Source organism: Vicugna pacos, chromosome 6 (genome assembly GCF_048564905.1).
Source record: "Vicugna pacos chromosome 6, VicPac4, whole genome shotgun sequence".
Lineage (NCBI taxonomy): Eukaryota > Metazoa > Chordata > Mammalia > Artiodactyla > Camelidae > Vicugna > Vicugna pacos.
The window spans coordinates 21,268,439-21,293,068 of NC_132992.1; the positions used below are offsets into that span (position 1 = coordinate 21,268,439).

Below are 24,630 nucleotides of genomic sequence, written 5' to 3' on the forward strand. Positions count from 1 at the left end.
CTGCTCCACCTCCTCTCTGGAGGCCCTGAGGAAGATTGGACAGTGTCTGCATTTTAAGTACCTTACGACAGTCCTGGTTCCTATCACGGAGCATGTATTTAGCAAAACATCCAATCCATTCTGCAATTTGGGTATGGCCCTACCTGCAACTAACAAAATGTTCTCTGTCAATTATATCTCAATTTTTAAAAAATTGAACATGGCCCTGAAAATCCTTTCTGTAGCAGAGAGGGAGAAATAAGAGTGCTGGCAGAACATAAGATGGTGGGGGTGCATCACCCTATATGACACACGGGAAAATGCTCTGCTACACCTCCGCGTCACCGTTTGCAGATCCGAATCTGGCAAAGAACATAGAGAGATAGGCAGGCCTCCTTTTCTGCAATCAGAAGAGTGCCACGTGGAGACAGAGCAAGAATAGGTTGTAGGGAGAGGAAGGGGACAGTTTCCATAGCAACTGTAGAGATGAAGCCTTTAACTGGCACAGGGCCTCAGTATAAGGGTCAGCAGCAGTTAACCATGGGCCCTGCTTTCATCGAGTCTGACACAGAGGTAAGACAATAGATCTGAATGGTATAGGGAAGGACCACACACTGATCAGATGGTAGGGGCAGAACTTCAGGTTTGCTAGGATTGGCTTTTATTAATCAGAACTGCAAATACAGACTATGGTAGTACTAACTGGAAAGTATGGAGTGTAAACATCTACGCTCCAGAATTTTACAACTGAAGACAGAAAACACTGACACACATACATAGAAGGCATAGAACCCTGAATAAAAACTTTAAAGAAATACATTTATATGTGAATTGCGAAGTATATAATGATCTATTTTGTGTTTAGGAGTGGTGTGCTGTGGCAGGAGCCTAGCAGTAAAAGGATGCCATTCCAAGGCCGGTCCAGTTAGGAACCTATGATATACATGATTGTGAGGCATTTACAGCAGTTGGTGGGGATTACAGAGCCCACTGTAGCATTTCATTTAACTGCTGGCCCCCTGAACTGATGAAGTATCATCTTTTGAGAACTCTTCTATTCTGTACACTCTCATCATTCAGCATTGGCTGAAATGGTGGTTACAACCAATGCTTTCCAAACTATTTGTGATGAAAGACCCTTGAATTGTGGAAGGGGTCTCAAGGATCCATCACTGAAAAAGGTTAGAGGAGGTGTAAAAGGAAGACCCTATTATAAGATCTTACCTTGGGTGTGCACTGGCGTGGACAAAAGGCAAAAGATAGTATAGATCTCAAATGGTTTGAAAGGTAATTGTAGCCTTGGCTAAGTTTAAGCCAGTTAAAGGATTCTCTGCCCCCAGATCTTCGTCAGTTCATAGTATAGAGTGATAAATATCCAACAGGTAAATTATTCAGATGTTTAGCAGAGTAAGAGGGGCATCTCTAAAATTTTTGTGAAAATAATTTCATTTTTGGTATTTAAATTATTGAAGTTGTCTTCATGAGAGAATCAGAACTTTATTGGAATGAGTTATGCTCATCATGAGTTACATATGTGTGGGAGAGGAAGGCACCATAAGCCTTTCAATTCTTAGGGTCTCCATTAAAACTTAAGCTAGCTCTGATAATTCATAAGGGAAAAAAAAAAAAAAAACGCTGGCTCCTCCCTGCTGGCCCAATGAATGTCAATGGTTTTTCTTGGGATCTGAGCTCACTTGGCAGAATTCCAGCCTGCTCTGCTGGATTGCATGGTCTTATCAACCAAAATATCCAAAAGGAGCTGTATGCAGCTCACATTCCCACCTTGTACTCAGTTCTGCCTATAAAGCATTCTTTACACAGAGAGAGGCGTGTTGAATTACAGGATTGCTGTGTCAGAAGCTTATCCTTGGCTTTTGGGGAAGATGCTATGATCATAATGCATACCAGCAGCCAGGGGGTCACCTCTTAGCATGAACAGCTGGTTTATCTGCAGAGGCACTGAGTGAAATAACCTGTACAAGGCACTGAGTAGAATAATCTCTCAAAAGTTTGAGATGGGGGAGAAGTCTGCATTATTCCTATGTCTGGCACATAGAGGAGGCCCACAGTAAACATTTGTTGGATAGTTTTCCTAATTATTATTTGTTCACTAAGTATTGGGAAGAGCAAGAGCACTGGGTTTACCTTCCCTGTGTAGAACATTATAAAGGACAATGAAGAAATTTCCCCTTTTCCCTTCCTGACTCTCTATACCTCTTTTTTTTTTTTTTTTAAAGAAAGTGATTCCTCAAAGAAACATTTATGAATACTGTTTTCTCTTGTCCATTCCATTAGCCTCCTCGATGGAAGTTAGTGTTTGGCTGTGGCCACTGATACCACCTTTTCCTTTAGTTTGAACAAAGCTACCTATTACTATAGAGGTCTTTAATGATTTTCTTGTGGTGGTTAAGACATGGGGTAAAGAGAATCTAAATGTATAACTTAGTTTTGAGGCCATACCTGTGTATGAATTAAATTTTGCATCATTTTTTCAAGATATTCATAGAATGGAGTTACTTTCCTTCAAGGAATACTAGGCTTGCAGAAATATGGTCCCCTTTACAATATTACAAACTCACAAATACTTTTGCTCTGTCTTCTCAATCAGTTCTTTCTTGAAGATCCTTCATCGGATGCCCTAACTTCCCTTTCTAACAGTACCTCCTGCAAATAACTGGCTTTAGCCTTTTCATCCAGTAAATCTGAGGCACTTGCCTTTCCCTCAGTCATTCTTGTACTTTTTGTTCAGACTGTCTCTTCTTCCTTGAACGCATTGTTACCCTTAATTCTCATCTAGGGATTTACCTTTATGATTAACTTTATTTGTGAAATAAGGTTCCATCTCACTCCACAAAGGATTTAAGGAGTATGCCCTAACTCAAACACAGCTGCTTCTCTGAATTCCTCACTTGCCAACTGTGTGAATTTAGGCAAGTTGTTTATCCTCATTGTGCTTTAGTTTCCTCATCTGTAAAATTATAATAGCATCTCACCTTAAGGGTTGTTTTGAGAATTAAGTGGGACAATCTTTTAAGTATGCTTAAAACAATGCTTAGAATTCATTCTATTTTAGCTATTCACTCAGTAATATTTATTGAGTACTTACTGTGTGCTGGCAAATGAAACACACAAAGATCCCTTTTCTTGTGAAGCTTACATTCTAGTGGGAAAAATAGATAATAAATAATAAGTAGGTGAATTATATAGCATGTCAGCAAGTGATTAGTGCTGTGGTAAAAAAAAATATATATATATATAGTAAGGGTGACTGAGAATGCTGGTGAGGGCGTGTGATAGGGAGGAATGGTGAAGGGGCAGGAAAGTGCAATGTTAAAGGGGCTGGTTAGGGTAGGCCTTATTAAGATGAGACTTGAGCAGACCTGAAGGAATTAAAGGAGTTGCTATTTGGATCTAGTAGAGAATCTTATAGGCAGAGAGGACAGCCAGTACAAAGTCCCTCAGGTAGCAGTAGGCCTGGTACATTCAAGGACTAGCTGGAGCCCACTGTGGCTGGAGCAGAGAAAGCAGAATGAGAGAAGGAGGAATAGGAGATGAGATCAGAGATAAGAGAGGCTAGATCACATAGGGCCTTATAGGCATTGTAAGGACTTTGGTTTTCACTCTGAGTGAAACAGGGAACAAATGCAGGCTATTGAACAGAGGCATGTTATGGTTTGACTTAGATTTTTACAGGATCACTTTGGCTGCTCTATTGAGAACAAACTGTAGAAGTTGTAAGGATTAAAGTGGGAAATTACTCTCATAATGTCCAGTACTGGGCTGTGATCACCCCTGAGGATAAGTACCCCCCAGGACCTTTGATACCTGGGGGTCTGAGGGGCCCTGGTTTAAAAAATAATAATAAAGTGGGAAACCAGTCAGGGAACTTGCAGTAATCTGGGTGAGCAATGTTGTAGCTCAGATCAGAGTGATGTCAGTGGAGATGGTGAGAATTGGTGGGATGCTAGACGCACAATATTTTAAAGGTAGAGCCAATTTGATTTCCTGTCTCTTCAAATGGCGAGCGAGACAAAAAGAGAGTAAATAGTGACTCCAAATATAAACCAAAAACTTTTAGAAAGTTACCTATAGGAGGAGAGAGGAAACAGATTGTAAGGCAGCCAGGGATGGAAGGTAGACTTTTTGGAATTTATCTTATTTTGTAAATTTGATGTTGGAATCATGTTTTACATAAGTATAAAACAAAATTAAATCAAAATGGCCAACCTGACAAATATTTCTAGAATATATTTTTAAAACTCTCCTACAAATCAATAAAAAAAGACAACCCAATTATAAAGTGGACAATTTGAATGGACTTTCACAGAGATGATATACGAATGGCCAACAAGTATCATGAAAAGTGTTTAACATCATTTGTCCTAAGGAAATGCAAATTAAAGTGAGTGTAATATCACTTATCCACAAAATGGCAAAAATAACATCAAATGTTAGCAAAGAGATGGAGCAAATAGGACTCTCATAAACTGCTAATAGTAATGTAAAATGTTATAATTGCTTTATATAAGTATTTGGAAGTGTATTGTAAAACTAAACATCTGCGACCCCAAAATTCCAAACCTGGGCATTTACCCAAGAAAAATGAGCACATATATGTCCACAGAGAGATCTGTGATGGCTGTTCATAGCCAAAACCTGGAAATAACCCAAATGTCCATCAATAGAAGACTGAATAAATTGTGTTACCTTCATGCAATAGAATACTACTCAACTATAAAAAGAAACTACACATACACACAACATAGATGAAAAATAAAAAACATTATGGTGAAACAAAAGAAAACACAAAAGAATACTGTTAGTTAGTCTCCTGAGAAGTAGATGCCAAGATGTGATTAGATGTGCAAGAGATTTATTAGGGGAGTATATTGGTTATCTACTGCCTTGAAACAAACTACTCCAAAATTTAGCAGCTTAAAATAACAAACATTTATTATCTCACATTGTTTCTAAGGATCTGAAATCCAGGAGCAAGTTAGTGAGTAGTTCTGGCTTAGGGTTTCCCCTGAAGTTGCAGTCAAGATGGCACTTGGGTTACAGTAATCTGAAGGTTTGACCAAAGCTGGGTAATCTGCTTGCAAGATGGCTCATTCACATGGCTGTTGGCAAGAAGCCTCAACTCGTCACCATGTAGGTCTCCCCATAGGTCTACTTGAGTATCCTGATGACATGGCAGCTGGCTTCTCCCAGAGCAAGTGAACCAAGAAAGGAAGGAGGGAGATATAATGCCTTTTTAATGACATAATATTGGAAGCCTTATCCTATTTATTAGAAGTAAGTCACTAAGTCTAGGCCACTCTCAAGAGAAAGGAAATTGACTCTACCTTTTGAAGGGTATATCACAGAATTTGTGGATGTATTTTAAACCACCACAGGGAGAGATCAGGGAAATGTAGAGAGAGCCTCAGCCCAAGATACAGCTCTGAAATCTGTGGAAAAAGAGAGGAAAGGAGTGAGGATTGGAAAGGAAGAGTCTTGTCCTACAGCATAGTTTCTCAAAAAGTTTGGCCAGGCAGGTGAAGAGTCTTCAAGTCAAAGGCACCTGTTGGAAGAACCTTTATATCATAGGATTGGGCCTGCCTTTGTAGCCCTGCTGTTCTCTGATATTGGCTGGGATCAGCCTTTGGAAAGTGTGGCTTTGGTGCAAATGTTGGGGTAGATCCAAAGTGGTGGCAGGTGGGGTCATCAACCAAATATGCTCTCTGCAAGCAGATTTCAGTGGTGCATATTCATGGTCACAAGTACATACTGCGTGAATAAATTTACGTGAAATTCTAGAGTGGGTAAAGCTTAATTACAGTGATAGAAGGCAAATAAGTGGTTGGTAGGGGCTGGGGAGGGGATAGGAATTGATTGCAAAAGGCACAAGGGAAATTTCAGGGTGATGAAAATGCTCCATACTTGATTCTGGCAGTGGCTGCACACATATATACAATTGCTGAACTCATCAAACTCCATGCTTAAAGTGTGCACATTTTATTGTACATAAATCATACATAAGTTTACTGAAAAACAGGAGATGCCACGTCACATTAACAATACCAAATGTTAGTGAGGATGTGCAGGACCTGAAACTCTCATATGTTAATGAGAGTATACAATTGTACAACCATTTTGCAAAACTCTTTGGCAGTTTCTTATAAAGTTAAACAAATGCCTATCCTGTGACCCACGAGTTCCACTCCTGGATATCAACCCAAGAGATATGAAGACATACATTCACAAAAAGACTTATTTATGAATGTTCATAGCAAATTTATTTATAATGGTCCAAAACAACCCAAATATCCATCAATAGTTGAATTGATAAACAAATTGTGGAACATATATTCAATAGAAGCTTACTGAGCGATTAAAAAACGAACTCCTGACACATGCAACAACATGGATGATTCTCAAAAGTGTTGTGTTGAGCAAAGGTGGATAAAAAAGTCTACAGACTGTATAATTCCATTTCTATAAAACTGTTGAGCAGACAAAACTAATATATGGTGATGGAAATCAGAATATGGTTGCCATAAAAAACTCTCTGAAGTGATAAAGATGTTTTATATCTTGATTGGTATTTAAGTTTAATAGATGTATACATTTATCAAGACTCATCAAATTATACAACTAAGAATTATGCATTTTGCTGTATTTAAATTTTACCTTAATAAAAAATCAAAATAAGAAAAGCAGTTACTAAAAATAAAAATGAAATAAATTAACCTGTGTATTAAATTGTATAAATAAATAAGAATTATTTCAAATGCCTTAAAAATACAATAGTTTAACTGTGCATTTTATTTTATTTATTTATTTTTAATGGAGGCACTGGGAATTGAACCCAGGACTTTGTGCATGTTAAGCATGCGCTCTATCACTGAGCTATACCCTGCCAACCTAACTGTACATTAAAAAAATTTTTATTGTGGTAAAATACACATAAAATTGACAATTTTAACTATTTTTAAATGGACAGTTCAGTGATTACTAAATACATTCATAATGTGGTGGAACCATCACCACAATACATCTCCATAACTCTTTTTATCTTATAAAACTGAAACTCTATACTTCTTAAACAATAACTCCCAATTCCACACTACTCCCCAGTTCCTGGTAAGCACCGTTCTACTTTGTCTCTATGACTTTTAATTTTTTTTTCTGTTTCTATGATTTTGACCACTCTAAATACCTTATATAAATGGAATAATACAGTATTTGTCTTTTCACTCAGCATAAAATCTTCAAGATTCACCCATGTTGTAGCACGTGTCTTACACATTTTTATGGGATATACCCTAAGAAAAAAATTAACTAAAAAAAGTTTATAAGTTTTCCTTAGTTATCTTTTTGGTAGTAATATTGTTTTTTCCCTGAAATTATTGTATCTATATAATAGAATAAAGTAAATAAATAAATTATGTTAATGCTATCAGAAATTAAGATGTTGATTATACTAGAAAGGGATAACATATAAACTCAAGAAAGTTGGATAAAATCCCTGAAATCTTAAAATTTAGTTGGAAAAAGTTAAACAATGATCAATTCAGTAGCAGGAAGCATTCCAACCATCTAAACTATGGTCTTTAAATGCATTTACCACTACATGAACCAACATTTCTTAGGGAAACATCTGATTCTAGGTCTGGGGCAGGAAATAAACAAGATGAACCTGGAACATCTTGTTACACCAGAAAGCAAGGAAGCCATCCAAGACTGCTGGAATCCTGTCAAAAGGACTCTGGAGCTAATGTGAAAGGATGTCCACAGTACAAAGATGGGACAATATGCATTTCAAAATTAATAATTGCAGTGGGTTGAAGCACACCAAATGTGTTAAAACCTGTAGTTCATAGTGACAGTAAAAACAAAAATCTCATAAGTCATCTTTGGAATATGCTGGAAAACCTCATTATTTACAGAGCTATTCTCTATTACATAGAAAACCTCAACTCATTATTTTGAGGACTAGTAAATCAAAGGAAAGAATCAAACATTTATTCTGCCTTTCCTTAGGTAATTAAATCTTTGATGAATTGATTTATTTATAGAAGTCTAGCTAATTAATGGAGATAGTGTGTTAAAATTAGAATATCACTTATTTGCAGCTCCTAGTGAATTAATGCAGCTACTAATAATCAATGACTGCTAAACTATCAAGTAAAAAGGTGGTTAATATTTGAACCTCTTAATCAATTGTAACAAAAATACATTTAACCAGATGTTATATGCCTCCTGATGAGATGGAATAGGAAGTATATGATACCAGCTATGAAGTATTCTTGCCAAAAAAGTACATAAATCTGAACAAGCATACCTATCTGCCTATTTATAAGAAATAAAAGGGAAATACATTAAATGATACCAAGGGATGCAATCAGAAAAATTCACAAAGTTTGAGATTTTACAGAACAGATGACTTGGTTTCATCAACAAATAAATTGCAGGAAGTGAAAAAGAGGAAGAACTTACAGATTAAAGATACCTAAGATAAGTATCATCCAAATGCAGTGTGTAAACCTTGTTTGGAACTGTAAAAACAAAATTGTGAGACATTTGGAGAAATTTAGACACTACGTATTTGATAACTTTAAAAATTACTGTTAATTTTCTTTGTGATACTGATGTTATACTTAAAAGATTCTATGTATTTAACACATACAAATATTTATGGATGAAATGATACCGTGTCTTGGATTTTCTTAGAAATAATCAGTTGTGGGGAAGTGTGTAGTTATATAGATGGGAGGTGGGTGGGTAATAGATGAAACAAGATTGAGTACTTGTTGGTAAGTGTTGAAGTTGGAGGGTAAGTACATGGGTTATTTTTTCCTTTTTATTAAAAAAAAGTCTCCAAGCTTTTTGTTATAAACAGCAGTAAGGAAGAAGTTGCCATCAACTGAGATGGAGAAGTAGAGCAGGTTTGAGAGAAAAGATGAGTTCAATTTTAAGCACATTGAGTTTAAGATGTCAATTGGACACCCAAGTGGAGGTATGGAATAGGCTATTAAGTATATAAATTCAGGATTTGGGAGAGAGGTCTGGCTTGGAATATAAAGTTGGGAGTCACTGGTATAAAAATGGTAGTTATGGCAATGAGACTGGATGAGATCAAGAAAGGGACAAGTATAAACAGAGCTTAGAACATGCTCAATACACGTTCATTACAATCACATGACTAAAATTCTTTTGACTCCTTTCTCCTATAAACTCCTTAGCACTTTTATTGTATCTTGTATTATAATTGTTTGTATACATGTCTTATCTCTATAAATTTTAATTTTCCTGAAGGTAGGAAGTAGATCTTAATCATCTTTATACATCATTCCCTCTTCATCACCATGGAGCCAAAAGGGTGCTTTGCACATAAGTGAATTGAAATTAATAAATGAACTTAAGGTTGTGAAGAAATTTTGATCAAGGCTTGGGATTTTCTGGCTTTAGTTCCACGAGACTCCCTATGTTGATGGGCTCGTAAGTGAGCAGGGCCAGAATGTGTTCTTGTGTGTAGTGTTCTTGCCGACCAATTAGCACACTAGTCCTGTACAGCCTAGATCAAGCCCTCCCTAAAATATTACAGAGGGGAGATGGGTGAGGTGACTCAGAGTAGAGTGAAGGAGGATGTGAAATAATGACATGGGGAATAGGATACAAAACTAGGCAGCGAGTGCACCTGACATGTACCCACACTTACCTTGAAGATGAACAGACACTTCACAGCTCAGCTGCTCATGCATGAGTAGGAATCAGCTTGGTGTCTTCGTCCTCTGATGTGTTCTATTTTCTTAGATTTCTCCGCCCCAGAAAAGAAAAACTCATTTCTGCCCATTGGGACTTCAGAGTTTAGGAGTAGCTGTTTTTCTGTTTTTGTTTCAATATGCAAGGTGAACAAGGGGAGGACATCTTCTACCACCCTGGCTCTGATTTCTGGTAGTTTCCAAAGGCTCTAAGAATATTCCTTTTCTTTCTCTCATTCTATTCCTATGTCAAGTGCAGGTAAACTTTTCTTACAGTTTTTCCTAGTACAAATCCTGTTCAGCAACAATCTTAGATAATTTGGCACCATTTCTTTTTTTCTTTTTTTAATGTAACCACACTATAGTTATCAAGATCAGGGAAAAAAACCCATCAATTCAATAGTACTAAACAGTCTCTAGACCTTATTCAAATATCACCAGTGCTCCCATTAGAGTTCTTTTTTTTTTTTACATTTTTTATTGATTCATAATCATTTTACAGTGTTGTGTCAAATTCCAGTGTTCAGCACAATTTTTCAGTCATTCATGGACATATACACACTCATTGTCACCCATTAGAGTTCTTAATAGCAGAATGAAAACCAAGTTCTTGTCCAGGATTCAGTTCTGGATTACATGTTGCATGTGATGGTCTTGTCTCCTTGGTCTTCTCAAATCTGCAAGAGTTCCTCGAGCTTTCTTTGTCATTCTTGATCTTGGCGTTTCTCTCGCTCTTGCTCTTACTCTCTCTCTCTTTGAAGACTATGGGCTACTTATTTGTAGAGCTCCTATCAATTTTGGCTTATCTAATGGTTCCTCATGATCAGACTCAGATTATGAATTTTGGGCAGGAATACAATTAAACTGATGTTTCCTTCTCAGTGTATTGTATTAAGCGGCACGTGATAGCATTTTGTCCCATTACTAGAGATATTAACTGGGATCACTTCGTTAAGTTATCAAATTTTTTCACTGCAAATTTACTGCTTTCTGTTTGTAATAATTCAGTACATTTTAGGGGATAGTTTGAGACAATGTAAATACTTTTTCCAGCACAAGTTTTAGCATCAAAGATATTTATTTTAAATCATCTTTAATGTAACACATAAAAAAGCAAATGAAAGGCAATGTACAAATGTTTGTATTATAAACAGAACATCTATGTAATGCCTTTGGTGTTTAAAAAAACTCAAACATTTCCAAGCACCTCAGTTGGCTCCTAAAGAATTACAACCTCTCTATCCTCTCTAAAATTAACCACTAGACCTGACTTTTTGTGAATCATATGATTTCTTTATTATATTTTTATGATCTATGTATGTATCTTTATTAAAATTTAGGTCTGTCTCTTTGAAAAACCTTTTTATTGTAGTAAACACACAACATAAACTTTATCACTTTAAGCATTTTAAACTGTACAGTTCAGTGGCATTGAGTGCATTCACATTGTTATGCAACTACCACAACCATCCATCTCCAAAACTTTTTCATCTTCCCAAACTAAAACTCTATACTAATTAAACTAATTTCCCCCTAGCCTTTGGAAACCACTGTTTTACTTTCTGTCTCTATATATTTGTCCATTCTAGGTATCTCATGTAAGTGGAATCATACCATATGTGTCATTTGTATTTAGTTTATTTCACTTAGCATGTTTTCAGGGTTCATTCATGTTGTAGCATGTTGGTAGCTCTTGATTCTTATCCTGTAGTACTGTCTTCCAGGAAATTAGGGATTGGAAAGAAAAGCTGGGAGAGAGTGCAAATGTGGTTTGGTGCGAATGTAGTTTGGTGCAGCTATTATGGAAAACAGTACGGATATTCCTTAAAAAATAAAAATAGGGTTACTATATGATCCAGCAATCCCACTCCTGAGCATATATCCAGAGAAAACTCTAATTTAAAAAGATACATGCACCTCAGTGTTCATAGCAGCACTATTTACAACAGCCAAGACACGGAAGCAACCTAAATGTCCATCAACAGATGACTGGACAAAGAAGTTGTGGTATATATACACAATGGAATATTACTCAGCCATAAAAAAGAATGAAATAATGCCATTTGCAGCAACATGAATGGACCTAGAGATTATCATACTTGTGAAGGAAGTTAGAGAAAGGAAAATATCATATGACACCACTTATATGTGGAATCTAAAATATGATACAAATGAACTTATTTACAAACCAGAAATAGACTCACAGACATAGAAAACAAACTTATAGTTACCAAAGGGGAAAGGGGTGGGAAGGAATATATTAGGAGTGTGAGATTAGCAGAGACAAACTACCATATATAAAATAAACAATAAGGTCCTACTGTATAGCACAGAGAACCATACTCAATATCTTGTAGTAACCTATAATGGAAAAGAATATGAAAAAGATTATGTGTATATATATATGTGTATATATATACATATGTATATATATATATAGCTGAATCACTATGCTGTACACCTGAAAATAACACAACATTGTAAAGCAACTATACTTCAATTAAAAAAGAAAGAAAAGCTGAGAGGGAGGACAAGAGCCAGGAACTCTGGAGTCACAGGATGAGAATCTTAATTTTATTTAAAAAATTTATTGTTTTTAAATTTTTTTATTGAGGTAACATTGGTTTATAACATAAGTTTCATGTGTACAACATTATGTTTCTACTTCTTTATACCCTACCGAGTGCTCGCCACCAAAAGTTTAGTTTCTATCCATCACCATACAGTTGACCCCCTTAGCCATTTTTTCTTCCCCCAACCCCTTTCCCTCTAGTAAACACTACTCTGTTCTCTGTGTCTGCATGTTTATTTTTGTTTGGTTTGTGCATTTATTTTGTTTTTGTTTGCCCCACATATGAGTGAAATCATATAGTATTTGTCTTTCTCCATCTGACTTACTTCACTTATATAATACCCTCAAGGTCCATCCATGTTATCACAAATGGCAAGATTTCATTTTTTATGGCTGAGTAGTATTCCATTGTGTGTGTGTGTGCATATATATACCACATCTTCTTTATTCATTCATCAGTGTTTGGCATTTAGGTTGTTTACAGGATGCACATTTTAAAGAGGAGGGAATCGGCAAACTTCTATCAAACTTGAAGTTTGATAGAAGTCAAATCTAATGAGGTGATCTGACAAGAAATTTTCAGAATCAGTTATTAACCAACATTTTTAGACTAACTGCTTTGTGCTAGGCACTAGATTTATGGAGGTTAAAGCCAGGTTGCAAAGGATTGTAGTCACTGGTATGGAAGCAGAATTTGGAGCGTAAGGACAAAAGAAAGGCCTGGAGCTTGATTGAGAAGTAGAGTGGAGGGGAGATGTTACTGGGATGTGGAGTTTTGAGTGCTTCTATAAGAAAAGGGAATAAGCCAGAGAAGAAGGCTGGCAGGCTCCATCAGTATTCAGATAGGCGAGGATTCCATTTTTCTCCCTCTCCTACCACAACTCCCTGTTTCTACCCCTCTGTTTCTAGGTAAGCAGCTTCTGGTGGAGTTGAGCTCTTTGGATTAAACATTTGAAAATGTGGGTGGGAGAAAACAGTAGCTAACACTGTAGTCACAGTTGTGCTTGGTGTTGTATGTTTGTGAGAAACTTAGGTTGACAAGAGGGCCTGCAGCTAACCAGTTGGCTGAAAAATTAAGCTACCTGAAAGCACAGCAGTGTGCTGCCTTGGTGGGGTTCTGCTCATGTGCCTCCAGGGCCTCACTATGTGGGTGCACTATGTAGAGCTGGCTGGGGCTCTGGAAAGGTTTGAAAAGTGGGTTAAAATTAATAAGGATGATAAACAAAATGTGATATATACATACAATGGAATATCATTCAGCCTTAAAAAGAAAGGAAATTCTAACACATGCTATTAAAATTAAAACATGGATAAACCTTGAGGGCATTATGCTAAGTGAAATATGTCAGATACAGAAAGGCAAATATAGTATGATTCCATTTGTATGAGGTCAAATTTATAGAGACACAAAGGAGAATGGCAGTTGCCAAGGCCTGAGGGAGAGGGGAATGGGGAGTAAGTGTTGAGTGGGAACAGAGTTTTAATTTGGGGAGACAGAAAGGTTCTGGAGATGGATGGTGGTGATGGTTGCACATCAATGCACTTAATGCCATTGAACTGTCCATTTACAAATGGTTAATGTGGTAAATTTCATGTTCTATATATTTTACCACAATAAAAAAATGAATAGAGCAATGTGGCAAAATGTTAACAATGTGTGAATCTAGCTGAAAGTGTTTATGAGAGATTATACTGTTCTTTTTTTTATTATACTATTTTTGTAACTTTTCTGTTGCTCTGAAATTGTTTTCAAAATTAAAAGTTTACTTAGAATGAACAGGAGGATGTTCTATAGAGATAAGATACAGAGCAGTTGGGATTGCTTCCACTGCAGGGTGGCAGGTACCTGTTAAGCATATCAGCCTGGTGTTAGGAAGTTAATATCACAGGCAACCACTGACTACTTAAGCAATTGCTTTCACATCTTAATCATCACCTATTTGACTTCTTCGTAAGGATATAGAGCTGATGACTATTTTTCTCCTCTGGTTTCTTCATATTAATTATTAGAACATTAGGGACACCTATATTTAGTATTCAAATAAAAATAGCTTTTAAAACAAATAAAGTTTTGTACCAACCATTTTGTGTTTGAGGCTTTTAGGTGAGATAATGAATGTAAAACAGAGCCCAATATCTGCCACATAGCAAAAATGTAATTCATGTTATTAATTAAGTATGTCATTGATATATGACTAGGCATGATTGTCTAGGTTCAAGTGTGACAGAAGGCAGCCTAGGGGTCAGAATAAATTCTATGTTAAATATGAGTCAGTTTGTAACACTTTAATATTGCAGCTTAAAAGAGATATGTAATGGTTTATCATTAAATTTGGTACTTATTCTCAGTAAAGTTCCCTGTCCCTAAGCTTCAAAACTATGAGTTTCCAGAGGAAAACCATGAAGCAAATATAAAGGTTAGTGAATAGTGTCTGTGAGGTAGAATTAAACTCTCCAGAGTTCTTTTGCTTAAAGAAGTCTGTGAGGAGACCTCAAAAGAAAAAAGACTATAAAACTAAGTATGTAGCATTTAAGTTCATTGTTTGGTTGAAATATACTGTGGAATTATTGGACCAGATGAGATGATCCCAGTATTATGAGAATTTGTCCAGGTTTAAAATTACCAATTAAAGATAATATGAGTGGATGGCTTTCAGTTCTAGAATGAAGAATTTAGGTTAGATGATTAGACGAAAAGTTTCTGACAATGAGGTTTGTGAGTTAGCATAGGGTCTGTTAGAATTTTCTTGTCTTGGAGGACTTTAGAGGTAGATTAGATTTCTCTGAGGTGGTTTAGGGAAAGATGCACCTGTAGATAATTAGAAATGCTGATGGTCCTTTGCAGTCTAAGAGTCAATAAAGGCCTTTGGCTCACCTAACAGTCATTATTTGCAGCCTCAGTGGGTAACCATCCTGCCTGCATTTTCTGATCTTTGAGGGTAATTTAATGATTAATGTAATTATACTGTCTAACAAGGAATTCAGAGTTTTGTTTTTTTTTTTAAGGCTCTTGTTTTATTTAGTAATGGGAATGGCTCAGGCTCATTTATTTATTTATTTTTAGTCATGCTTATTGAGGTTTAATTTACCCTTTTTAGCATAGAGTTTTATAAGTTTTGACCAAAGTCTACTTATTTATGTCTTGCTTGGTGATGGAAATGCAATAGCAGGACAGGGAAGGACAAAAATATAGTGACTTTGGGGGAATTTTTATGGGAATCAAGTTCAAGATTTGCTCACAACAGGGCTTGGTTGTTTGTGCCCTCTCAGATTAAGCAGATGAATTCACTTTGTCTACCTAGCGTAGTTAATATGACCTGACCTAGTCCTTTTAGGATTCAATTTATTTGGACACTGGTCTTCAGCAGCATTAGGAGCAGAGCAAGTGGGGAGTCAGTTATAAATTATTTCAAGATTAAGAAGTGGGATGTGTCTCTGTGTGCTCCGTTCCATTTCTTGCTCCACTAATAGAACATTCTGGGGACCCTAATTATATACTAGCTATAGCAACAATAGATTCTAGATTTTTCAAGACAGTTTCATTTTAAAGAGTCTGTCCTTTTGTTCTCTTAAGAAACATATGCTCAGATGACATGCTTTGGTTTTTGGTTTGGAAAGTATGATTAATATCATTTATAACAGCAGGGAAAAGATTGGTTGGTAGGAAGCTCCCCTTCAGCTTAGCCTGTATCAGGTGTTGAATTGGGTATTTACGGAACTGGAGAATCATGGTTGGGCTGTACCTAAGTCATTCTGAGCTTGGGGTAGAGAGAAAAAACTATCTCCTATTAAATGCCTACTATGCACACGCTTGGCATTGTGCTGGGTGCTTTCCCTGTTGACAGATGCTCTGGCTAGAATTCCATCCCAGATTCAACCACGACTTAAATTTAAAAAACACACATATATTCCTCATGGGGCCTCCTTCGTTAATGCAAGTCACAGCTGCCACACCCTCTATAAGACCCAGGCACCATAATTAGGATAATAGACTCTCAGGGCTTGGAGGGATGCTTCAGGTCATCTTAGTTAAAGGGGCAGCAGCTGTTGTCTTCACCACAGTCACTGTGCTCAATTGTCTCAACCGGAGGTGCAAAAAAGGTCTGGGGCTACAGTCTCTGTAGACGGCAATTTCATAAAAGGTAGGTCAACGATAAGCAAATGTGAGGCGTGAACGACGTTCCGGACGGGAAAGGGAAATGGGAAAAAATATGGTTTACCGAGGCCCTCAAACAATGTAAAGGAAAAAAAAAAAAAAAGAAAAAGAACTGGCAGAGACGTAATGTGAGGCCCTTGAATCCAGGTAGAGGCCTACAAAAGGGATCCTGATTGACACAGGTAAACCCTAAAGAGTCCTCTCTCTCTCTCCAATTTTTTTACCAGCTCTGAAATTCTAGCCATCCTGAACCTTCTTTGCCCTTTATTAGAAAGCCGGGGAACCCTCTCCTTTTCCACGAAAGAGGTTGAGAGAAGGGGCCTTATGGTGCATGAACGATAGAAAATAGGTCTTTTCTCTTATGTCTGAGTAGCGGTACAAACAATTGTCTTGGGGGCAGGGGAATGTATTTCACGGCCTCTCAAGGTCCCTTCGGTTCAAGGATACTGTCATTCTCCGGCTGTACTAGAGGGAGGGCCTGCAAAGTCCAGGCTGCCATGGAAACAAGCCGCCGGGTTCCTTTTTCTTACGTGGGGCGGGGCACTCCACCTCAGCCACCAATCATTCACAGGCTTTCTTGAGTGGCGGGCAACAGCAACGAATGGGCGAGACGGTACTGCGTGACGTGACGGGAAAGGGGGAGTTCGCGGCCGGTGGCGGCGGTGGCGACAGCGGCGACCTGGGGATCGAGCTGGAGGGACCTGGGGAGCGTGCGGAGATCTCTAGCACGAACGCGAGGGACCTCCCGCCGGAATGCCCGGTACTGTTTGGAGAAAAGTGGGGGCGCAGTCGGCTCTGAAGGCTTGGGTTTCGGGTCTGAAGGGATGGCAGGCCGGAGGGGGCGGGGTGGCAAGCATGGCGGCGGTGACGGGGAAAGGGTTGGAGGGCCCTGAGGAGGGGGTGGGGAAGCACTAGCTAGGAAGGCTGGGTGGTCGTGAGGAAGCCTGGAGGGCTGTGGGGGTTCGGACGAGCAGAGGTTACAAAGCAACCTTTTGGGGAGGCGGTAGAGGCGCCAGAAGGACGTAGGGAGAGTTGTGGGGGATGGAAAAAGGGGCGGGGAGAGGAGAGGTTAGGAAGGAGGGGAAAGGGTGTCTACGGGAAGGTGATGGAAAAGAAGAGGGAGAGAAGGATAGACACGCTGAATGTAAATAACGAGGAAATTGGGCCTTAGGAGGTATGGTAAGAGAGTGCTTTCAGCGATTATAAATATAATGTTCTAATTGGAAGAGTCCTAGACTGGTCCCCTTTTCCAGCTCTTGTACTTCCGCCTCATTATTTAAGCTCAAACTGCGTGAGGAAAGCTAGTAGGTTACACAGAGCTGATCTTTTGTTATTCCATTCCAGGGGAGCAGATGGACCCTACTGGAAGTCAGTTGGATTCAGATTTCTCTCAGCAAGACACTCCTTGCCTGATAATTGAAGATTCTCAGCCTGAAAGCCAGGTTCTAGAAGATGAGTCAGGTTCTCACTTCAGTATGCTATCTCGACACCTTCCTAATCTACAGACACACAAAGAGAACCCCGTGTTGGTGAGTGATATGTTGCTTGAAAATGATTGAGTAATTTTTTTCCCCCTAATTTAGACCGATTTGCAAACATAAGTGCTTAGGAGATGACTATCTTTTGGAAAGTTGGTTGGAAAAAATGAAATTAACGTGCACAAAAATATGTCTCATTTTGGATTATTTCCTATACAGTGGGTATATTATGTATATATATATTTTTTTAGGATGTTGTGTCCAATCCTGAACAAACAGCTGGAGAAGAACAAGGAGACAGTAATAGTGGCTTCAATGAACATCTGAAAGAAAATAAAGCTGCAGGTGAGGTCACTTTTGCAAGGGTGCTCTTGTTAGAGCTGAGTGGATTTAAACATGTGGTTGTGGTGAATGTAAGAAAGTGTAGCACAGTATGTGGTGCATAGTAGGCACTCAAAAGGTTGGTTTTCTAATGTAGCTGGTTAGATTGACATTGTCTGCATTCCTGAATTTTTATTAAAGTTTGGTGGTAAATGCCTTTTGTGCTAATATCCAGTTATTTTTTTCAGATTCTGTGGATTCTTCTCATTTGGACACATGTGGTTCCCTCAGTCAGGTCATTGAGCAGTTACCTCAGCCAAATAGGACAAGCAGGTATACTAGTGTTTGAAGAAACTTATTTAAATTTATTAGTGGGTCAGTTCTGTTATCTGTACTTGTTGTCTCATCCCAAGGATAAAGGGATTAATCCTATTTTTGTGAATTATGGAGTAGAATTTGAGGATTGTATTAGGTAGCATTCTGTTGGTACTGATAGCTGGAACCTGTTTTGTGAAGGTAGTAACATTCCTTTACACCTGTATTATTCAAATTGTGATCTATGTTATGCATCTGAAACAAAATAAGCATTCCTCATTCTTAGCATAGACTTGACATATTAATAGAAAAAATAATCAAAAAAATTTAGATATGGAAAGTTAGGCATGGTTTCTACCTAGCAAACCTCGCCAGTTTTAAACCCAGAATTTTTAATTTGTACCCTGAACAATATTGAGTTTTCATTTTGTCTTCTGTATATATTTGTTGTCCATTTATTTATTTTATGTTAAAAATTAGGTTGGATGTTTGATGTATACTGTCATTTAATTTCGTCCTTAAAGCAGCTGTACAGTGAACACATCATATTACCTCCATTACGTAGAGGGGAAAACTGATGGGCAAAGAAGTTAAAAAAACTTGCTCTAGAATACATTGCTTGTAAATGACAGCGCTGGGCTTTGAGTCCTTCTGACTCAAGCACCTCTCTCTTTTACCATCCAATGACCAAATTCTCCTAAGATCAAAGGAGAATGCAGAAAACTTCAGTGGTCAGGGTGGCAGAGTAGAAAAGGGAAGTAGAGAGGAGAATGTAAGTTTGAGGTGAAAGACTATGGTTTTTTCTCAGAAATAAAAGCGTATGTGTGTGTGTGTGTGTGTGTGTGTGTTTGTGTTCTATTTAATACTTTGTGTTTGCACGTAGATTTTTTTTCTAGCAGATTATCAATTGGATTCTTTAGAACAGTCCTCAAATTGGTAGAATTATTTTGGCCTGCATGCAAGTGGTTTCTATTTGGCTCACACCCGTTTGTAAAATATATTTGAACTAATTGATAGAATTTAAAAAATAGGGACAATTTATATAAAACTTAGATTTCTGGCTTCTGGGATTACTAGTCCAGAAGTAATGCAACTGTCTAATTATTGGCAGTGGTTGGCTGGAGCTGTGAGCAGTAGCCAACCTCTGTAGATAGGGCTGAGTACTGTGGTCTGTCTTCATGCTTGTACCTCACTGTCCTGCTTGGACACTGAGGCCAGGTACTCTTTTGTGGTATCTCACAGAGCTTGTACGTTTGTTCTTACACCCAGCTACTTCATTTGTGTTAGCTTTCTTTGCTTTTTTGTAGGCATTTAAGTTGTTATGATACTGCTTTAGAAACATGTGCCAGGCTTATCTGTGTTTTTGTGGCTCAGCACTTGGGTTTGAACCACTGGGTGACAGGAAGTGTGCATACCCTTTGTTATAAATGAAGTGGTAGTGTTTGAGAAGTCCCACACTACTTTTTTTCTCTCTTTGCATCAATGTGTTGCTTTTTGTCTAAAAAATACTTGAATGCTTACATTCAGTAAATGTGCAGGCACTCTGGCAGGTGTTTTAAAGGGTCTTTGCCATCATGGAGCTTATAATTTAATAGGGGAGACAGATGTTAAATAATCACATGAATAGGTACTCAGAATTGTGATCATTGTAAAGAGGGGAGAAAATAGAATATATAATCTAATCTGGGGGATAAGGGAAAGCCTCTTTGAGAAAGGTGATCTAAGCTATAAATATGAATTTGTTAGGCATAGTTGAAGCCTGGGGAGAAGTGTGGCGTGTGAGAGGAGGAGCTTTCCAGACAGAGGGAGCTCCATGTACAAAGGCCATGAAACTGGAAAAAATGTGGAGCTGATTCCAAACGAATGAAAGCTCTTCAAAACACATGTGTACTGACCTCTTTATGTTGTCTTCATTCATTAGTGCAGATATCTTGAAAAAGGTATGAAATTCCAAAAGATCTTCCCCTCTTATCTAATGTCCTGTTGATGTAAGCCTATGGTCCTAAACATGGAGTGTCCTAAATTATGATGCTGAAGAAATATAGACATTTTTATTTCCCTTTTAAACATTTAAAAAAATGTAGATTCAAATGAAGTTATAATAATACAGAGAGATCCTTTGTATGCTTTGCCTAGTTTCCCCCAGTGGTATCGTTTTGCAGAATTCTGGTATAATTTCACAACCAGAATATCAACAGTGATAAAATCTAATGAATTTATTCAGACTTCCCTAGCTTTACTTGTACTCGTGTGTGTATGCGTGTGAGAATGAGTGTGAATTTTTATGCAGTTTCATCACTTGTATAGGTGTATTCACCACTGTGGTCAAGATGCTAAATAATTCTACCACCACAAGGATCTCTAGTGTTGCTGTTTTATAATCATCCTCACCCCCTACTCTTGCACCTGAAACCCTGGCAGCCACTAATTAGCACCATCTTCCATTGGTAAAGTTTTATAATTTATGATGTTGTATAAATAGGATCATACAGTATATTATCTTTTGGGATTGGCTTTTTTCTATTAGCATAACTCCCAGGAGATCCATCCAAGTTGTTGCGTTTTTCAGTAGCCTGTTCCTTTTTATTGCTGAGTAGTGTTCCATGGTATGGATGTACCACAATTTGTTCAACCATTTACCTATAGAAGGAAATCTGGGTTGATTCTAGTTTTTGACTAATACAATTAGAGCTGCTGTGAACGTCTGCGTACAGATTTTTGTGTGAACATATGTCTTCCTATCTCTAGGATAAACAGCCAGGTGGGCAGTTGCTGGGTCATATGGTAGGTGCAGGTTTAGTTTTTAAGAAAATACCAAACTGTTTTCTAGAGTGGCTGTATCATTTTACAGTCCCACTAGCAACGCTTGAGAGATCCAATTTCTCTCCATTCTCATCAGCATTTGTTGTTGTCACTAATTTTTATTTTAGCCTTTCTGATAAGTATGTGGTGATATCTCATTGTGGTTTTAATTTGCACTTCCCTAATGGCTAATGATGTTGGACATCTTTTCATGTCTTTTCTTGCCATCTGTACATTCTCTTCAAGGAAATCTCTGTTCATGTTTTTTGCCTGTTTTGTAATTGGATTTTTTAAATAGTGGTTTGAGAATTCTTTATATATTCTAGATACTAGTCCTTTGTAGGATATGTGGCTTGCAGATATTTTCTCCCACTCTGTGGCTTGTCTTTCGTCCTCTTAAAAGGATTTTTCATAGAGCAGAGTTTTAATCTTGATGAGATCTGTCAAATATTTTTAGCAGGGTAATATAAATACATAATTTATTTTAAAAAGAGCTTATAATGAAAAGCCAGGAGTCTATTCCCACCAATGGTCCCCTTTCACAGAGATAACCCTCTTTAAGTGTCTGTGTTTTTACTTTTTTGGGAGGTTATCTTCCTAGCTTTTAATACTATTGTAAAACTAAGTAACACTATTGTACTGCTGCTCCTTGTTTTATCAGATTGACAATTGAGTTCCATACTGAAAGATGAGGATTTAACTCAAAACAACACTCTCCTAATTTTTTACTGAAGTATAGTTGATTTATAATGTTGTGTTAGTTTCAAGTGTACAGCAAAGTGATTTGGTTTTTTGTATATATATTCTTTATCAGGTTCTTTTCCTTTAATTATTACAAGATATTGAATATAGTTCTTCAGGAGGTCCTTGTTTCTCTATTTAGTATACAGTAACATTCTCCGAACTTTTGATGATAATTTAGTTCTTTTGCTGGCTAATTTTGTACTTTAAATAATATATTTAAACCTTTGTTTTCTTATTCTGTCAGTTTTAGTGGAGAAAAGTTTAATATCAGTACTATTTTTTGTTTAAAATCTGATTTATTTCAAGCTTCTTTTCATTCACCTAATCGTTCTACAGGTATTTATTATTTCATATATGCTAAGGACTGTTGAGTTTGGGGGATACAAAGTGATCAGAAGAGATAAAAAATTCTAAACCTTAATTTGGTTTACATTCTTGTATGGGACATAGCAATACATGATAGATAAAGATTTTATATATATATATATATATATATATACACACACACACATATATACATATATATATAAATATATATGTATATGTATATATGTATAGTATGTTAGACTGTGATAAGAGCTGAAGAGAAGAATAAAGCCGAGAAAGGGATGAGAAACATCAGAGGAGTTGCAAGTTTAGAGAGGGTGACTTAGGGGATGCCTCACTGATGTGGCATTTGACTAAAAATCTTAAGTGAATAAGTGATCTCTGCTGTTGTTTGGGATAAATGTAATCCATGCATAGAGAAGAGTGAATGCAAAGGCCCTGAGGCCAGAGTGTGCCTGCAATATTTGAGAAATGACAAAGAGGTTAGTGTGGCTGGTGTGGAGTACTTGAGAGGAGTGGGAGAAGAGGTCAGAAAAGTTAAAGAGGGGACCAGAATATGTAAGGCCTGTGGACCATTGAGAGGAATTTGACTGTTACTCTTAGTTAGATAGAAAGATATCTAAGGGTTTTGAGCAGAGGAATGGCATGATCTGACTTAGATTTTAACAGGATCATTCTGGCTGCTGGATCAAGAATAGACTGAAGGTTGTACAGTTTTTATTTGTCCATTATACCTCAATAACGCTAGGAGAAAATACAAATTAAAATGAAAAAAGAAGCTATTCAAATTAAATTGAAAAGGGAATACTCTAAAGGGAGAGCAGAGGCAGAGGCGAAAAGACCAACTAGGTGACTGTGGAAATAATTCAGGCAAGATGTGACAGTGGCAGGATCAGAGTAGAAGTGGTTAAGGAGTGGTGAGATTCTGGGTTTTGAAAATAGGATTCTCAAAGACAGATTGGAGGTGAAGTATGAGAGAAAGGAAGGAGGTAACAGTGATTCCACGTTTTTGGTTTGGGAATTAGAATGGAGTTGCTGTTAATTGAGATGGAGAATACTGTAGGAGGTGGTCAGTTTTAGACAATGTTAAAGCTGAGCTGCCTTTTCAGTAGCCTGTTGGAGGCAGTTGACGATGCGCAAGTGTGGAAGATCTCAACTGGAGATTTAAATTGCAGAGTCATAAGTATATGGATGCTGTTCAAAGCCAGGAGTCTGGGTAAGATCACTAAGGAGGTGAGTGTAAGTAAAGAAGAGGTCCAAGGACTCACCCTGCCTACCAGCATTTAGAGCTCAGGGACATGAAGAAAATAACCAAAAGAGACTGAGGAACATCCAAGGTGTGTGGTTTGTACTGTCTTTCATTGCTTTTCTAGTTTTTGTCATATATGCTCTTGACTTTCTTTTCCTGTGTTTCCCAAGGTTGTGCGTCTGGGTCCTCCCAGTTGCATAGGTAATGCTCTGTTTTATTGTTGTGAAAAATCTTTACTCAGTCCTTTTTCTCTTCCTTAGATCATGGTCCCTAACTTTGCAAATTTGTGCTTTTATCCCTTTTATGCTTATTATGCTTAATGGTCTTTGTATGAAATACTAAATGTGTAAATGTTACATGGAAGCAAAAAAAGGTATAATTCTGCCACCCAGAGGCTAATTGCTGTAAACATTGACGTATTTTTCCTCTTTCTCGTGTGCGTGTGCACATACTTGATTTACATAGTTGACATGTGGAAAGTAAAAGTTCATGTGTCTATTGATCTTTTTGCTTAACAACATGAGCATTTTCCCCTGACAATTAAAACTCTTAATATTTTCACCATGTTTTTTATTTTAAAAGTTTTAAGCCACAGAAGAGACGAAAAGATACTATGCATTTTTTTCTATGTGTGTATAAGTATACTGTTTAGAGGGCTTGATCATTTGAAATTAAGTTGTAGACATCATAGTTCCCCTAAGATACTTCAGCATTCATCTGCTAAGAAAAATACATTATCCTATTGATCATAATACTGTTTTCACAGCTAAGAAAATACTGATTTTGTAGTACCTCATAATATAGTTCACATTATCCCAATTGTCTCAAAAATGGCTTTCTTTGTATATATAGTATAAAAGATATAAAAAATATGTATATTTATTTTATCCAGGAGCCAGTCAATGTTTAGACATTGTATTTGGTTGTTTCAAATGTTTTTA

At 37.3% G+C, this 24,630-nt stretch overlaps 1 protein-coding gene and 1 non-coding gene across 6 annotated transcripts in view; both read left to right on the forward strand.

The window, feature by feature from the left end:
- The first annotated feature begins 3,733 nt into the window (after window positions 1-3,733).
- Window positions 3,734-3,823, forward strand: LOC116278068 (small nucleolar RNA SNORD88). The gene has a single exon (XR_004187490.1). It is a non-coding gene; the product is annotated as a small nucleolar RNA SNORD88 (small nucleolar RNA).
- A 13,238-nt stretch (window positions 3,824-17,061) lies between these two features.
- TP53BP1 (tumor protein p53 binding protein 1) overlaps window positions 17,062-24,630 on the forward strand; it is a 62,452-nt gene continuing 54,883 nt past the window's right edge. For all 5 annotated transcript variants that reach the window (XR_012073345.1, XM_072962580.1, XM_031672853.2 and 2 more), the window contains exons 1-4: window positions 17,062-17,213; window positions 17,798-17,982; window positions 18,183-18,276; window positions 18,501-18,585. Coding sequence is in view for 4 of the 5 variants with exons in the window: in XM_072962580.1 (XP_072818681.1) it covers window positions 17,207-17,213; window positions 17,798-17,982; window positions 18,183-18,276; window positions 18,501-18,585 (371 nt within the window). In the remaining variant the exon portion in view is untranslated. The remainder of the gene's footprint in view (window positions 17,214-17,797; window positions 17,983-18,182; window positions 18,277-18,500; window positions 18,586-24,630) is intronic.